This window comes from Cibotium barometz, chromosome 13 (genome assembly GCF_041138505.1).
Source record: "Cibotium barometz isolate CiBa-2024 chromosome 13, ASM4113850v1, whole genome shotgun sequence".
Classification (NCBI taxonomy): Eukaryota; Viridiplantae; Streptophyta; class Polypodiopsida; order Cyatheales; family Cibotiaceae; genus Cibotium; species Cibotium barometz.
Genome location: NC_141058.1, coordinates 37,586,036 through 37,604,392, shown reverse-complemented (window position 1 = coordinate 37,604,392; position 18,357 = coordinate 37,586,036). Strand labels below are relative to the sequence as shown.

At 44.8% G+C, this 18,357-nt stretch overlaps 1 protein-coding gene across 1 annotated transcript in view; it reads left to right on the top strand.

Annotated features, from left to right (window-relative positions):
* Window positions 1-18,357, top strand: part of LOC147632647 (Ribosomal protein L1p/L10e family) — a 55,075-nt gene that overhangs the window by 7,615 nt on the left and 29,103 nt on the right. The window contains exons 6-7 of the mRNA XM_086807459.1: window positions 1,154-1,198; window positions 16,882-16,989. Coding sequence (XP_086663585.1) covers window positions 1,154-1,198; window positions 16,882-16,989 — 153 coding nt within the window. The remainder of the gene's footprint in view (window positions 1-1,153; window positions 1,199-16,881; window positions 16,990-18,357) is intronic.

Below are 18,357 nucleotides of genomic sequence, written 5' to 3'. Positions count from 1 at the left end.
CTAGAAGGTGTTTTGGTACACTTTCACGCAAGGAAAAGCATAAAAGCAAGTTGTTTTAGGGTTTTTAAGAGCTGGAAATCTGATTTACAATAGACTTCAGAGCTGTGCGAGTGTTGTACAAACATCATATGGATTGTACAGGCATGTACGAACAAACCCTTATCAAGGTGCAAATCCTGACATATAGATATTTGGTTTTGAAACAGTTATTTTTGAGTGTTTTTTGCTTTTTTCTGGCAATTTTCTGGCTTTTTTTTTGGGCTTTTTCAAACTATTTTGGGATTGTGGACAGCTTATAGGACTGTTTCTCTTGCATGTACGTGTTTGGGAAGTGATGTTATCATGTATACACTGTTGGGCATCATGAAGTTGCATTGTTTGATATGAGGACTGAGCTATGGATGGTGCTGTCCACACTATTTGTTGGTCAACAACGTCCTGTGAACGGTGAGATTTAACAACCATGCTTGAAAGAATCTTTGGAATGTGGATCTACATACATCTATGGATTTTGTGGGTAATTTGGGACTTTGTTATTGTATCTGGATAACTTGGTGCTAGACTCATAAAGCACCCCCGGATTTGCTACAAGGTGCTATGTTCAGCTCTGTGGGGATTTGGCAGCAGACTTATCCTAAAGCAAGGACTTAGGTAGCTTCCCAAGGAGTTAATACTTGTTGCTTCTCAAGGAGTTAATACTTGTTGTGGTCTTGCAATAGGATGGCTGCAGTGGAATCACATTGAGCTGCATTTCCTTGAGAAATGTGCAAGCTGCCAAGCCTTTGTGCCCAGCCGATACCTATTTTTGATCACGCATGGCCACTGCTTTTTAGTATTCTGCCCCACTTTCGAATTTTTATTGAGCTGCTGAGTACGAGGCTTGGAATAAACATCTCGTCTCATTGTCTCGTTTTTGGGTATTCGCGAGCCATTCTCTCCTTAGCGTTGATATTGTTTGGTAATGATTTGTTGGAATGGTTTTAGGGTTTGTTTTATTGAAGTGTCTAATGATTGAGACGTTCAGGCCTTAGAGAATTCTTGCTCAAACTGCAAGCTATTTCGATGAGGAGTCTGTCGTGCATGCATTATGTTTTGTTCAAGTGTTTGCACCTCATCAATGGCAAGCTTGATAATTGGGCCTCCATTTTTGCAGGTTGCTCGCATTTTAGGGCCTCGAGGATTGATGCCTAATCCAAAGGTAAGCTGTGCAAGGGCTTCAAAAAAAGTTTGCATCTTGTAGTAAATTTCTGTTGTGTTTGACTTTCATAGGATTTATGAACTGTGTGTGTAAACTTTCAGTTCTGGTTTCGTCTGGTCTAGTCCTGATCCTCTTTGCACTTTGTGAGGTTTCTGCTGCCACTTCCTGAAATAATGATGTGACCATCGTATTCTGTATTCTTGTTTCTCCAAAGCTCATGTCTTTTCTTTACCTCCTGCTGCTCCCATGTCAACCGTATATCACAATAGTTTTCTATATGTATATGGTGTGATAAGTCTCACAGCGGCCCCATAGATATCCTCAATGCATGCTAGAAGTTAATAGAAAATTCTTGGGCATGTGTCTAAAGTCCGTCTTTGTCAGCTACAGTTATTGTCAGAAAGTGATCTCTGGGTGACCTCCTCGGGGAGGATAGTTTTTTGAGTTGAGCACTGCTGATCATACTGTTCTTCTCCTGCATGGCAAAGTAGAGGTCTTTGAAGTTTGCTCTTATGTTGTGGGAAAGGCAGCAGCATGTCTAAAGAGAGGCAATGCATCTTGTGTAACAACAGGTTCAGGGGGGTAAAGGTAGCCTTTTTAGCTTGTGTACGTTAGGACTGCTTAAAAGACGTGCTTTTGCATCATTTTCATGGATTGCAATAGTTTTTATTTATTTTTGGAATGTTATGATTGAGAGGCTAGTTTCTTGAAGTTCCAGTTTGGCATGTTTATGTTCAAGTTCTTTGTGCTCGCGTGAAACCTCATGCGTCTCTTTTTTCCAATCGCAGCTTCTATCTTTAAACATGTGATCAGCTCTTTCTTAAGCACACAAGATGATTGGAATGAGCACATAAGTCAATGATCAATACTTCCAACCATTTTTTTAGATAATCTTTGAAGGCCGTACACATCAACCGTTAAATGTTATTGGAACATTCATTAGTCCAAAAGGCATAACCCTATGGGCAAACATGCCTCCCATAGTTGTTGGCTCTTTTTTCCAATCGCAGCTTCTATCTTTAAATATGTGATCAGCTCTTTCTTAAGCAAGCAAGATGATCTTTCCATTTGGAATGAGCACATAAGTCATTAATGAAATCTTCTAACCATTTTTGTAGATAATCCTTGAAGACCGTACACATCAACCGTTGAAGTGTTACTGGTGTATTCATTAATCCAAAGGCATAACCTTATAGGCAAACATGCCTCCCATGGTCGTAAATGTCCATATATATATATATATATATATATGTATGTATGTATGTATGTATGTATGTATGTATGTATGTATGCGTGTGTGTGTGTGTGTGTGTGTGTGTGTGTGTGTAGCCAAATCGTCATAATCATTTGTAGTTGCTTAGTGCTACAATGCTATGTGGCAAGTCATGGACTTGGTCAATAGCAATAAATCAAACCGATCAATAGCATTGATATATGTATATATATATGTGTATATATATGTATACGTGGGTAGCCAAATCATCACATAATCATTTACATTTTCTAAGCGCTAGTCTCTAGTAGAGCGTTTTTGTACGCACTGGCTACTAGCCAGGAGGTGTTCAACAAGTGGTTGGGGCTGTGTGTTGATGTTTTCACTCTCAGCCTCTCTTTTACAGCTAATTCAATTGTAATTGTTTTTTTCTGTACATATACAGAGAAAATTTTAGGACGCTTATGTGTGCAGTATGATTTTGCTGCACTCTTCCCTAGTTTTCTTGCACATAGACACGTCTGTTCTACAATTGGTATCAAAGCGTAGTGATTTTGCAGATTTTTTTTCCTTTTCTGGCAATTGTATGTTGATTGCTCGGATAGAGTAGAGTCCCTAGGCTCTCCAAGTGTGGCACACCCTTGTATTTTGTGGTGTAGGTTACTCCCCTGATCCTACCCACCCTTTCTCTGCATGAAAGGCGTTCATTCTTCGCCATCATTATTTATCCTTGGTTTTGGGTGACTTGTTATGGATCATGCAAAGCTTGCCTAATTACTTCAGGTGTCACATCATACATGCACATTGCACTGGAGTGCTATGTGACACATTGGCTCTACATCAGTGCATCCACGATAAGCAAGGTAAGTGGGAATCTTATTTGCCTTTAGTTCAAGCTGTTTTGAATGATTCTTTTTCTTTAGCTATTGGCAGGACTCCATATGAGGCAGCGTTTGGAAGACCATTCTAGTCGCTATTGACTAGAACCTCGTCTTCAATACCTAAAGCGAACAGATTGATGGAGTCTTACTAGGAGATTTTGGAGTCAGTAAAAGATAGGTTGGCTAAAGCGCAAACAGGCCAATAAAGACCGAAGGGATATGAAGTTTTCGGAAGGTGATTCGGTGTATCTTAGGATTATGAAGCAAAGGTTGAAACAGGTGGGCAAGCGATGCCCAAAGTCGTCATTCAAGAGCTTCGGATCTTTTTCCATCCAAAGAAAGATTAACGAGATTTCAATGAAGTTGAAGCTACCTTTGAGTTGGACTATGCAGCACGATGTGTTCCATGTCTGTGGGTTAAAACCATATGCAGGTCCGATCCCTTCAGAAGTGAAAGACGAGGCACAACCATATATCATTGATGAAGCTGAAGTGATGGTTCCAGAACAGATTCTTTTACATCGCTTCAAGCATGGCTCAAGTCGAAGGCAAAGACAATTTCTCACAAAGTTTCAGGATCGAGAGACCCATGAAGTGGTATGGCTTGACCAAAGAGTTCTTCGACGACTATCCGGCGTTATTGACGGATTATGCGGAGGCTATGCAGCTTCCGTTAAGTTAAGTAGAAGGGGATGTCATGTGCATCCCGCACTTGGATGCCACGTTGACATATCTTTACAAGAAGGTGCAGGACCTGGGGTGGAAAACTGGTCCCATGTGAGCCCAATTCGGGACGAGTCAGCCAGGATTCCACTCCATTCGTCCAAGGTCAGGTGTGCATTGTCTTGCACATGCGTCCAAGGTCAGGTGTGCATTGTCTTGCACATGAAACAGTGCCAGTCCGCGCTGTGAGTCTCCCTCTGGAATGATGTCAGTTGCTCTATGTGTTTGGTCTGTGGCCAGATGCCAGACGGCTGTGTAGGTTGCATGTAGAAGGGAGGCAACCCTAGAAAGGGGATTATACCCCATGTTTGGGCAGGGGGTAGGCCTTAGGCCACCCCAAGGGGCCCATGGCCCTTGCCCACCAGCCAAGGAGGGGATGTGCAGGGTGTCGGCCAGCCCAAGAAGGCTTGGCCAGGCAACCGACTTGCCTTGGGCCAGCCCTACGAGTTGGCTAGTGTCATGGCCCTGTGAAAATGGAACAGCACAAGTGTGGGCATGGTGGTTGCAGAGTCTGAATATTGAATGATTCACATGGGGGGTGCCCGAACAGAGTTATAGATGTGTGGACATCCCTAGGTGTGAAGGGGGGAACTAGAACATTAAACTTTAATGTTTATTAAAGTTGCCCCTAGGCCTTAGTGGCCCCTAGGGACTTTTTAAGTTTGGGGCCCTAGGATTTTTATGGGGAGGAGGTCACTCCACTTTTGGAGTGTGTGCTTCTCTCTCCTCCCCCTCTCTCTTCTTTTTGGGAAAAGGAGTCGTGGAGCTTTCATGCGCTTGTGTACATGCGTGGAAAAGTGGAAGAGAAGAGTCGCTTGGGAAGTCGTGCTGCTGCTGCTGCTTTTCTGAGTGCAAACCAGCCGTACAGCACTGTACGGCCAGATCTGCTGCAAGCGCTCTCTTTCTGGGACTGGCTGCGCACTGTTGGCTGCGTGAACATCTGCTGCTGCAGTCGGCTGTAGCAGGGACTGTACGGAGAGGTTGCTGGATCAGGTGCAGGTCGTACAGAACAGTACGACTGTCGTACAGTGTACGGACAGTCCAGGTACAACACTGTACTGCTGCTGGCGGCGCAGGACAGGTTGTGGACAGATTGACTGCGCAGGTTCAGGCAAGTCCAGGTGTTGGCTGCAGGCGGCGCTTGCAAGTACAACTCTTGGCACGTATCCCGAGGTAGTAGAGACGGGTACGGGGCTGTTTTTCAGATCTGTACATTCAAAGACAGCATAGAAGTGAACACAAGGAGGAGGGTACAGACAAGTACGTGCATGCGTGTGAAGCAGGATTGTGGAAACCAGTGCTTGCAAGTACAGATTGGTACCGTTGCTTCCTCCAGTGCTGTTTCACGAGCTGATTTTGGTAAGCTCCGCATCTGTTCATCTCTCTCTTTCTACTGCTTGATGTCTGTTTGCAGATTTGAGTTATCTGGCCCCTTGTGAGAGGAGGGGTATGGCAGATTGACAAGGGTTGAGACAGAGTTTGGACAGTACATGTATGTATGAGCTGAGATGTTGTATCATGCACTTGAGTTATGCCAGATGTATGCTCATGGCTGCCCTGCTTAGTGGTCTTGGCTGATCAGAGGGAGGCACAGTGTGTTATTGTGAAACACAGATTTGTGTGCATAGATCCTCTGTGCTAAGAGGTATTGTGGGCCATCAGATTGGACATACAGGTGTAATCTCTTGGCTGATTTTTGTTGTACTCAGCCATTCATTATTTTTGGAATTGAAGTCCATTGGGCAGCCTGGATTGCAGGCGGCCATAGCCCAGAAGACTGTCCATCAGCCAACGCAAGTCACCGGGCAGACTAGGTATGAACACGCATGAATATTAGCATTTAATGCTACTTTACACCAATCGTGGGGCTTTTTTCAGTCAGCCACCTAGTTGACTAGGGTAAAACCAGCCGATCAGCATTAGAGAGGGGTATAAATACTCATAGCCTAAATCAGTTCATTCATCTCATATTTCACCAAGTGCTGAAGCCAATCAAGGGGCCAAGACAGCCAAGGAGAAGCTAACACAAAGGGTGAAGAATTGAAGGTCAAGGGAAGAGGATTCTCCTTAGCTAAGAAGGTTCAGGTTCAGGTTTAGTCTCTTATTTCAGTTTTGCATCATTCTAATAAAAGCAAATACACCATCCGTGGTGGGGGGCCCTACAGAGGGTATTCGGGACCCAATACTGGGTCCTCTTCTCCCTCTCTCTCTCTCTCTCTCTCTCTCTCTCTCTCTATTTTTTTGCACATCTATATTCAGTTTTGTGCGTTATTTTCGTCGTGAAAAGTGTACTGATTTCTGAGCATTGAAGTTACCGATCTCCCCCGAAGCTTCCGCATGTTACATACGGCCACCCTTGGGAGTCTCAACGACATTGCCTTTTGGATTGCCGGAAGGCTCAACAGATTTGACAGTGGTTTCTTCGCATCTTCGCTATGGACATGGCATCGACCCGGGGGCACTGTTGATTAGGCCACAAAGGCTAAGTGGTCAGGGCTTATGAGGAGGATGGGGGAGGGCTAGCCCTTCAAGTCACCACCATCGTATTGCAGTAGTACCAGTCACAGCCTCACCTACGGTGACTGGCGGCCAGGCTCATGCCAGAGATGGGAGATTTGCAGTAGCATAGTAGCTTGGCACATTTGGCATGCTAGATGCAGCGAGGGCATCGAGGGTACCCACGCTCTACCGATTGAGACCATTAGGAGCATATGGATCGATATCATTCACACCCTCCGTGGTCAGAGAGGGAAGTTACAAGGAGGTTTTGACTGCATGTGGAAGTAGCATGAAGCTTTCTTGAGGCTTTGGAGGCTTGGCCCTTTCTTCACAGATAGAGGCGGAGACCCCATTTGGCATTATAGACTAACTGTGTGGTTGTCTCCCCCCCCTCCCCCCTCTTCTTCTATGAGATAGCCTTCTCCTCACAGAACGGAGGAGAAGTCTCTTTCCTCATGATTATTTGATTCATGCCCCATCCATGAGGTGAGTTTGTATCTAGCTCATTGTGGCTGTTTTTTCATTAACTAATAGAAGGATATTTTTGGCGGAAAACAGAAGAAGGCTTTGTTGCGCGTTACGACGATCAACCTCTTACATGCTACATCAGGTTCTCAAAGCAAGCATGATGGCCATGTCTAACCATCTCGATAGGATAGAGTCAGCATTCTAAGGGCCTATGGTTCCAGATTTGGTGTCTATCAAGGCTTGTGCTTCGAAGAAAGGGCTTCAAGTGGCATAACTTCCTGGAAAAGGGTTTTCCACTCCTTTGGATGCAGGTAGGGTTGTATCGGACAAGATTTGTTGTCGGTCCAACAATCATAATTCTACACCTGCGTGTAGTGACTAGTCGACATAAGAGACCATTCGCATCACCGATGGTCTCCTTGGTGGAGTCCCTCTCCACGAGAAAGTTCTCGCTTGCCTAACATTGGGGTGCTACTAGATTGCTGAGTTTTTCCTCCATGCCTCGTGAGGAATGAACTTAGTTATTAAAGCTTCTCAAGCCTCTCAAGTTCAACATGAAGATAGATGGAGAAGTCATCACCAATTGGACCCATGAGATGGCTACCACGTTGGCGGAAGCATGTAGTTCGGATATTTTTCAGCTCCATTTGGTGCGTATGGCTTTGAAAGTGTTGGAGAGAGAGAGAGAGAGAGAGAGAGAGAGAGAGAGAGAGGTTGCTCATAGTCACAGAGAGATGGAGATAGAGAGAGAGTACAGTTTTAAGAGTGAGAATCAGTGGAGGTGATGGAGTCAACCATCCATAATAATAATATGAGAACAAAGCAATAGATAGAGTGTCCTTTCACACTGGGTATTCAAGGGGAAAAACCACATGGGAAAAAGTGCCCTTGGTTGGGTCCTACTCGCTTGTAACATTACCGTAAGAGTGCATTTGCCGTCAAATTCCCCTTGTAGTGTAAGTGTGAACTTGTACAAGGTAGTTGATCTCTTTGTATGATAGCAAGCCTAAAGCTTTTTGGAAGCTTCAAACTTCTCTCTAGTCAAATTGTGTAGGGCAATGAGAGAAACTGATCTCCCTTGCATGCAATCTCTCTCCGACATAATGGTAATGGATCTCAATGTGCTTGCTACATGCATGAAATACAGTATCTCATTCCACGGCCATAGCACTTTGGCTATGAGTGAGAATAGTAGTGGGTGTTTGTTGACACTCGTGAAGATCAGCCATACACAATCTACAGTAGGAGTGAAGGTTGCCTTGTACTAAGCCTGGTAGGTAGATGTGGCAGTAGTTCAAGCAAGATATGCATGAACTACCAAGGAAAAAATAATTCCCATTGGTTGATTGCTTGGTATCATAATCACCAGCCCAGTCTGAATCACTGTATGCATAAAGTTGCAAGCTGGCCCCTTGGGATAGAACAATCCAAGATCCAAGGCACCCTGTAGAGAACGGAAAATGGGATTCATTGCTTGCCAATGCTTTGTGCCTGGGCTGCGCATGAATTTGCTAAACAGAGACACCCCAAAAGCTCTGTTAGGCCTCGTGTTACACAAGTAAATGAGGCATTGTCACATGCACTCTGCACTCAGTGCATGGTGACAAGATGGCTCATCATCAGAAGTGCAACAGTTGTACAGTAAATGAGGCATTGTCACATGCACTCTGCACTCAGTGCATGGTGACAAGATGGCTCATCATCAGAAGTGCAACAGTTGTACAGTATTAGAACCTGGTAGGATGATAATTGTCGTACGCCGTGACCCCATTGTACATCCTTAGTCCAGGATAAGTCGGGCACGAGCTACGTAGGTCATTCCTCAGCCTTAGTGGGTCAGTCAGTCAGTCAAGTCCCTTAACCCACTTGGAGAGAATCATTCATGCATGTAGAGTCAGTAGAAATCTTAGGGTTTGCATTAGAAAGCACTTTGCATCCTGCAGAATATGCATTCATATGCCTGTGCATCATTTAGAACATCCCAGAAGCCTTAGGGAATTTACTAGGATTTATCTGGTATTTTTTCCATATTTTATAGTATTTATTTAGCATTTATTGTCATTTATAAATATAAACTTTATTAAATGACCAGCCAACTTGACCAACCTCCAGTTAGTATAAATAGGCTTGCATAGGGCTTAGTTTATCATTCAGTCTTCAGTGTGCTAAGAGCTTTCCTCCTCAGCCCTAGGAGTTCTCTTGCCTTCAGCACTAGACTAGTCTCATCCAGCCCTTGGAGTGTTTTAGGTTGCTTCAGCCAGCCCTATTTCTCCAACACCTGCAGTTCAGCAGTCCCTACAGCCCTAGGCGCCTGCATTCAGCATCAGTTCAGTCCCTGATTCAGCATACAGCCTGCGTTGTCTGCATGTGAACCAGTCGCCTGCAGCCAGCCTGCGTTTCTGTCCAGCAGCAGCCGTACACCTGCGTTTTCTGTCCAGCAGCAGCCGTACAGCCAGCGTTTCTGTCCAGCAGCAGTACAACCTGCGTTTTAGTCCAGCAGCATCCCTACAGGTCTGCGTTTCAGTCTACAGCAGTTCTCAGCCCTGAATCATCAGTTTACATCAGTATCCAGCCTTCAGTGCATCATCTACATTTGCCCCAGTCATCTGGTGAAGGTAACACATCATTCATAAGCATTTACAGCATTCTAACATAGCTTAGAACAGTCCACCATCTTCTTTTCTCAGCCTCAGGTGTGCAGCCCTTCCTCATGCCCTTGGGAAGAGTGCATAGGCTCGAGATCAGGTCATCGAGGTGTTTCTACAGCCGTGTACAGTTCAGCCAATCTCCGATCCTCCGAGATCTTGCGTTTGGCTTATCTACAGTCCACAGTCATTCTCTCTAAAGAAATAAAGCAAATACTATCTCGTTATCGGGATAGGGGGCCCTTCAGTGGGTAATTCGGGACCCAATCTGGTGTACAGTTCTCATATCTCTCTCTCATATCTCTTTTAAGTTTGAAGTATTAAAGTGGATTGCTAAACTCACGAGACTGAGGATACAGAAGACGGTGTGAGCATCTGTGTGACAGGATCATCCAATACAAAGACTTCTGTTGCATATCACATTGGTATCAGATTCAGATTGTCCACACACATCGTATCCTAGCATGGGGGCATCCTTGGACGGTTAGATTGTGTTCCGGCATGACCACCGACTTCAGCATCATGTCTACAGAAGAGAGTACTCATCAGCCGGAAGACGTCTCCCCCGAAGGAGACCATGTTCTTCCGCCTACAGCAGACACCTTAGCTCTTCTTAGAGCTCAGAACCAACTGCACATGGAGCGTCTCCAACTCTTGGAGGCAGCAGTAGCACGTTCTTCTCCACCTCCAGTAGCACCCGACTACATCTCCCTCTTCTTTCAGATGGAACAACAAAGGAGAGAGGATGAGGCTCGAAGGAAAAGAGAAAAAGCAGAAAGACGGGACTATGAGGAAGCCCAACGCAGGATTGACGAAGACCGGCGTCAGGCTGAACTCGCCGCTCGGGAACACCAACGTGAGCTTGATCGAGAACGTATGTTACTCGAGCACCAACGGGAAAAGGAGGCCATACACTTGAGGTATCAGCAGCTCTCCTCAGTCTCCCCAGTCATAGGTGTCACCAGCCAGCAGTCCGCAGCAGCATCAACCACCATCATTCGCAGTCAACCAAACTTCAGTAAGTATGATGGTAAGTGTGATCATTCATCAGTTAATCAATTTATTCATCAGTTTAATGCTCATTTTCCATTAGCTAGGATCACAGACCCTCAAGACAAAGTCCACTTAGCGGCTCCCCATCTCACTGGTGAGGCAGTCACTTGGTGGCAGCATTGGTCTAGTATTCATATAGACCAGGCCACAGGTGTCACAGCCTTTGACTAGGACATCTTTGTCCATGACCTGAAGACCAGATTTCTCCCGCCCCAGTACATGACCGGTCTGAAAGACGAGTTCTATGGACTCATACAGAACGGATCCCCAGTGCTTCAGTTTTTCGGTAAGGTAATTACTTTAGCACAGCAGCCAGGGTTATCTTGGCAGGCCAAGATGGAGCAATTCATTCGTGGATTGGACTCTAACATTCGGTTCATAGTTCGTAACTTTGAACCAAGTACATATGACCGGGCTCTGACTCTCGCTCAGAATGAAGAAATGAAGATGAACAGAGGCAAGCCCAAGCAGTCATCTCAGTCCAGTACCAAACCCCAACAGGGGAAGGGTAATTCGTCTTCTAAAGACACTAAGACAGACAATAGTCCTAGCTCTAGTTCAGGGGATAAGGAATCCAAGCCTAAGAAGACCCTTGAGGAAAAGGCTCAAGCAGGCATCATTGGAGGCTATCTTCCTCCAGAGGAGCAAAGACAGTATCATTCAGAAAACAGATGTTTTTTCTGTCATATCATTGGGCATGGTAAGAAGGATTGTCCAAAAAGACAAGCGAAGCAAGCCTCCAAAGAGCCTTCTGCCACTATTGCCGCAGTATACTCTGCTCCTCCAGACCTGCTTGCTACCACCAATGCGGTTCAGATCTTACCTTCTATGCATTCCATGCCATCCGTGGTACTTGATGCTAAGCAGGAGGGTGAGGCAACAACCACACAGAAAAGCTTGATCCGAGCTTAAGCAACGTCTAAACGCTCCAAAATGTACTCTATCCTAGGCATAGGAAACTTATTCTTGATAGTGAGTTTGTTTAATGCCCTGTAGTCTACACAAAGGCGTGCAGACTTATCCTTCTTTTGGACAAATAGGATAGGTGCAGCAAATGGGGAGGAAGAAGGCCGAATGAATCCGGCTCGGAGAAGCTCAGATAACTGCTTTTCTAACTCGCCCTCTAAAGTCTTGGAAAGACGATAGGAAAACCTGCTAGGAGGATCTGATCCAGGGACCAAATCAATGTGATGGTCCTCAAGGCGAGAGGGTGGGAGACTGGGCGGGAGATCGTCCCTAAGCATAATGTCCTGGTGTCTGGATAGGAGGTCTGCTAACTGAGGGACTGAAGATGTAACGGATGCTACTAATGAGGGAGGGGCTGTTTGAGCACGAACATAAAGGAGTGCTCCTTCTGCTCCCTTGTGGATAGCTCGTCTGGCCTGAAGATGCGAAATCAATGGGATGCCAAGAATGCTTCTATCCCCACGAATCATGACAGGCTCAGGAAAACCTTTACAAATAGTAAAAGTGTCCTGCTCCCAATTGGGAATAGGCTCATACTGACGGAACCACTCAATTCCTAAGATCATGTCACATCCCAAAAGAGGAGAGACAATGAAATCTCGCTGGAATGAGGCCTTTTGAACTTGAAAAGAAAACTGTTGTGCCTTCTGAAAGATATGGGTGCGGAGACCAAGTGTAAACCCGTCTACCTCCAAATGATAGGGCACTAAGGTACAGCTCATGTTGGTAGCAAATTGGGGAGAGATGGCGTCCTCAGAACTGCTCATGTCAAAAAGGATTATGAACTGTCGGCCCTTGGCAGAGCAAGTTTTTCACTAAGATCGACCTCAAGAGTGGTTACCATCAGGTCTGCATTTTTGAAGCTGACATTCCAAAAATAGCTTTTCGGACAGAGCGTGGTCTCTACGAGTTCGTAGTCATGCCTTTTGGGCTTACAAATGCACCCGCAACGATTTTCGCAGTCCACATTGGGAAGTGTGTTTTCATATTCCTTGACGACATACTAGTCTTCTCAACCCACTGCAGAGCAACATGAGAAAGATGTGGAGAAAGTCTTGCAACTTTTGCGAGATAATCAGCTCTACATAAATGCCAAAAAGTCTGTCTTTGGTGTTAAGGAAGTTCAGTATTTGGGCTACATCATCGGTTCCGATGGGATTAGACTGGACCCATCAAAGGTTCAGGAGATCTTAGATTGGGACATTCCTAAGACCGCCCAAGAAATCCGTTCATTCATAGGTCTTTGTCAGGCCTATAGTACCCATGTCCATCAGTTTTCCAACCTTCCAGCACCTCTTACCGACTTGCTCAAGGGAGTGAAGACTCGTAAGCAGAAGGTCTCAGTTACAAGTAAGGCACTTGATGCATTCCGCGCACTCCAAAAAGCTGCCTCAGAAGCACCTGTATTAAAGTTAGCATCATGGGACGAACCTTTCGAGGTCATCACCGATGCCAGCAATGTAGCCATAGGTGCAGTCCTCCAGCAGGACAATAGACCCGTGGCATATTATAGCAGAAAGTTGGATGTCGCCGAAAAGAAATATTCGGTATATGACAAAGAGCTTTTGGGTGTGATCACAATGCTCAAACATTGGAAGCCTTTTCTTTATGGACAGGCTTTCATAGTGAAAACAGACCACCAAGCACTTAAGTGGCTTCAGACTATGCCCAGTGCCCAGTGGAGTGATCGATAGGTCAGGTGGAGTCAAATCTTCCAACAGTTTGGAGGAATGATTGAATACATCCCTGGTAAGCATAACCCAGTAGTAGCAGATGCTCTCAGTCGAAAGTCCAGCATCCAGGCAGTCCAAGAAGCTACCATTCTCGAAATCACGGGGAAGGACTTGGATAGTATGAAAGACCAATATGTCGACTCCCCTGAGTTTGGTACTTAGTATAGTTTGGCCCTCACTTCTGAGCCTGGCCACTATTCAGTACAGAACGGTTAATTGTTCTACAAGAACCGTCTCTGTGTTACTTCGGAAAAGCGTTCCGCTTTTCTCCACGATGCCCATGACTCCTTAGTTGGAGGACATAGGGGTATCAACAGTACCCTCGAGAAATTAGAACGGTCCTTTTATTGGCCAAAGATGAGGCGTGATGTCTATGCACATGTACAAGCCTGTAAGATTTGTCAAAAAGTCAAGGTTCCCCATACAAAGAAGACAGGTTTACTTCAACCTTTGCCTATCCCCGACGGACCTTTCATCGACATATCTATGGACTTTGTAGAGCCTCTACCAGCATCCACTGGATCCCGTAACACTCAGTGTTTTACCATTGTGGAACGCTTTAGTAAATTCTGCATGCTCATCCCATGCAAGCATACGGCCACAGCCGAGGACGTAGCCCGTTTGTTTCTCAAGCATATAGCAGACAGGCAAATAAGTCTAGACGAGATGTCCACTTCAAGGAAGGGGATTGGGTCTATTTGCGTATCATGAAGCAGAGATTGAAACAAGTGGGCAAACGTTGTCGTTTTGGCCCTTTTCCAATAGTTAAGAAGTTAAGTGATGTCTCCATGAAGTTAAAGTTGCCTGCCAGTTGGACAATGCATGATGTTTTCCATGTTTCTTGGCTAAAACCTTATGTTGGTCCAGAAGTGTTTGATGTTTCAGATGAACAACAGCCTGACGTGGTAGACGAGGTAGAAGGGATTGAGCCTGAGCATATCCTTCTTCATCGATGGAAGCATGGTTCCGGTCGACGGATTCGTCAGTTCTATACAAAATTCTGAGATCGAGGCACCCACGAAGCCGTATGGCTCGACGAGGAGTTCTTCCAGGAGTACCCCCAGTTAGTTATTGGCGGACTACTTGGAAGCCATGAACCTGCCGCCAAGCTAATCAGGAGGGAATGTCACATGCACTCTGCACTCAGTGCATGGTGACAAGATGGCTCATCATCAGAAGTGCAACAGTTGTACAGTATTAGAACCTAGTAGGATGATAATTGTCGTACGCCGTGACCCCATTGTACATCCTCAGTCCAGGATAAGTCAGGCACGAGCTACGTAGGTCATTCCTCAGCCTTAGCGGGTCAGTCAGTCAGTCAAGTCCCTTAACCCACTTGGAGAGAATCATTCATGCATGTAGAGTCAGTAGAAGCCTTAGGGTTTGCATCAGAAAGCACTCTGTATCTTGCATAATATGCATTCATATGCCTGTGCATCATTTAGAACATCCCAGAAGCCTTAGGGAATTTACTAGGATTTATCTGGTATTTTTTCCATATTTTATAGTATTTATTTAGCATTTATTGTCATTTATAAATATAAACTTTATTAAATGACCAGCCAACTTGACCAACCTCCAGTTTGCGTTTTTTGCATGTGAACCAGTCGCCTGCAGCCAGCCTGCGTTTTTGTCCAGCAGCAGCCGTACACCTGTGTTTTCTGTCCAGCAGCCGTACAGCCAGCGTTTCTGTCCAGCAGCAGTACAACCTGCGTTTTAGTCCAGCAGCATCCCTACAGGTCTGCGTTTCAGTCTACAGCAGTTCTCAGCCCTGAATCATCAGTTTACATCAGTATCCAGCCTTCAGTGCATCATCTACATCTGCCCCAGTCATCTGGTGAAGGTAACACATCATTCATAAGCATTTACAGCATTCTAACATAGCTTAGAACAGTCCACCATCTTCTTTTCTCAGCCTCAGGTGTGCAGCCCTTCCTCATGCCCTTGGGAAGAGTGCATAGGCTCGAGATCAGGTCATCGAGGTGTTTCTACAGCCGTGTACAGTTCAGCCAATCTCCGATCCTCCGAGATCTTGCGTTTGGCTTATCTACAGTCCACAGTCATTCTCTCTAAAGAAATAAATCAAATACTATCTCGTTATCGGGATAGGGGGCCCTTCAGTGGGTAATTCGGGACCCAATCTGGTGTACAGTTCTCATATCTCTCTCTCATATCTCTTTTAAGTTTGAAGTATTAAAGTGGATTGCTAAACTCACGAAACTGAGGATACAGAAGACGGTGTGAGCATCTGTGTGACAGGATCATCCAATACAAAGACTTCCGCTGCATATCACAGGCATCCCATTGCCTGGTCGTAAATGCTGGCTTCAAAAGGTTCACCAATGTCGTGCATGCTGAGCCGTAAACCCGGTTCTACTGGAGTAGAAAGTGGCTTGCACTCTTCCATGTGAAACCTTTTCAGAAAACTCTTTATGTACTTATTTTTTTGCATAACAATGCCATCATCTCTTTGCATAAATTGAATGCCCAGATAGTAGTGTAAAGGCCCCAAATCTGACATATCAAATTCAGCTTTCAAATCAGCCTTGAAATCTTAAATTTCTTCTCCACAAGTCCCGATTATGAGCATGTCATCTACATACAAGACTAGCTCCTACCCAATTGCACTTCTTTCTCTGTGCATAGCTCTAGCCTCTTTCCCAATTGCTTTGCTTCTTTCTTCTACTTTGTCCTTTTCCTTACTCATTCATTTTTTTTCTTCCTCTTTGCTCATGTTTTCTTTGTTTTCCTTTTCTCCCTCCGGTTTTCTCTAATTTCAGAGGTTATGCTTTGAAGTTTCTATGTTTCAGGGTCTCAAATTCATTTTTCAATTAATGTTTTTGATTTGTTTCTTGGTCATGTGTGTATTAGTTTTTAATATTTTCAAAAAGTTATCAGTATTTTGATTTCTCAAAATCTCAGTTTTTGACTGAAGGATGAAAGGTTTCTATGCGAAAAACTTGAAACCTCGATACGAAACAAAGTTTCTTGTGACTATGCCAAGAAATCAACACCCCACTGTCTGACAGCCAAGTCGCGTTGAATTTTTTTTCCATTCACTAAATCTTGATTGGACAGCAATAACAATAAGCATGATCCTCATAGTGCCAGTGTTCATCCGTAAGATCTCATTATGCCTGAGCATAACCTATAAGCAGTGGCCAGTCATAATTTCTCATTCCAATTTGATCATGTCAAGCAGGTACAATGATGAATGTGGCTTTTGAGACTCATGAGTTTTACTCCTGCAATGTACAGTGCTCACATTCGACAATCTCCTCTATTATTGAACACACAATAGCAAGCCAATACTTGATTTTTGATCACAAATGAGTCTTCATATTGCAGCCAAGTCATCATATATGACGCTAATGCCAATTGATTCACAAGAGTCTACACACACACACGCGCGCGCGTGTGCGCACAGAGAGAGAGAGAGAGAGAGAGAGAGAGAGAGAGAGAGAGAGAGAGAGATTTTATTGTCACTGTTTTTCTTGTCTAGGTGGGTACTGTAACCAAGAGCGTGGCTAGTGCTGTAAAAAGTCTCAAGCAAGGCCGTGTGGACTTCCGAGCAGATAAGACAGGAATCGTGCATGCAGGCATTGGAAAGGTATTGTGTTTCTTCAACTTTGTTCTTTGAAACCAATGAGCACGGAACAAAAGCTTTTGGTACAAACTACCTGAATTTTCTAGGAGAGCTGCTTTTCTATTGTCAGATATGTCTTCTGCAAATAATTTTTCTTTTCTTAACTCACCATTAACTCTTTGACTGCGCACTTCTGATGCATAATTTGCTATTGCAATGTAGTGCTTTGAGAGGGAATGCTTTTTTTTTGGGTGCCTTTCCAGCCTGCACACATTAAGTCACTGGTTAGCATGTGAGCAGGATGGACAGACATCAGATGGAAAGCATATGTAGGATGCAGGATGAGGCAGCCGCATCAGTCTGTGGGCATGTTGTGGGCAGGGCAGGGCGAAATGTGGGCAGGCTGGCACCATTGTGAGTTACAGATTGGGGCGAAACACGGGAAAGACAAAGTGGGAGGGTTGGAATGGGAGCAAAGAAAGAAATGCATCAAAAAGGAATAGGGGGGGGGGTAAAAGCTTGGGTAGGCATCACGAGCTGAAGGCGCAAGTAGGGGAGGGAGGTGCGTAGGGAGCCGTGGAAGGAACATACGTGTGGTGGGGGGTGTATAGTAGTAGTTGAGTGTTCAGGTAGCGGGGACATCCAACTCTCTTCCAAAGTGAAAAGATCAATCTAACTTATCTAATTTATGATGAATCCTTGGTATTGAGAACTGATTCTTGGTGGTAACCTTGTTAAGTGCTCTATAGTCCGGCGAGCAATATGGCAAACCACACGGCTAGATTAAGTCTTTCTCCAAAAGTCCATTATCTTGAGACATAATTTTTTCTTGTTGGTTTGCACTTATCTAATGTGCAATGAAGAACTTCAAGATGATCCTCCGTGGGCTTGGGTGGAAGCTCGCCTTGCAATGTTTCCACAAAGCTATCTTCCTTGCGCCATCACAATTTTGGGGCAGTTAGCAGACACATGGTTCTTGCTTCCACACTTGAAGCACCACCCTTCTTTCATATTTGTCTCCCTTTGTTGGGGTTCAGATTTTGAAACAAATGAGCCGCTTCCCAAGCTCTTTTTCATCTTTGGTTCTCTTTTGAAGGTTATTGGCTCTTGGGCTTATTCGCACCAGCCCTTACTTTGACTTTGGTGTATATGGGGTTGGTTTGCCTTGGCCTAGCTTCATATGCAAACTTTCAGCAATGAGGTGGAGTTAATGAGCTTAGGTATAGTTTGGTTGGGATACACTTTCAACCCTTGTTGGATCGTAGGATGAGGTTTTGACTGGAACTTCTATTTTTGTTCTACATCCGCATCTGAATCCAAATAAGGGGATTACTTTAAGAAGTCTTTTCCATTATGGGGGTTTTGTAACATAGCAACGTATGGATTTATCTT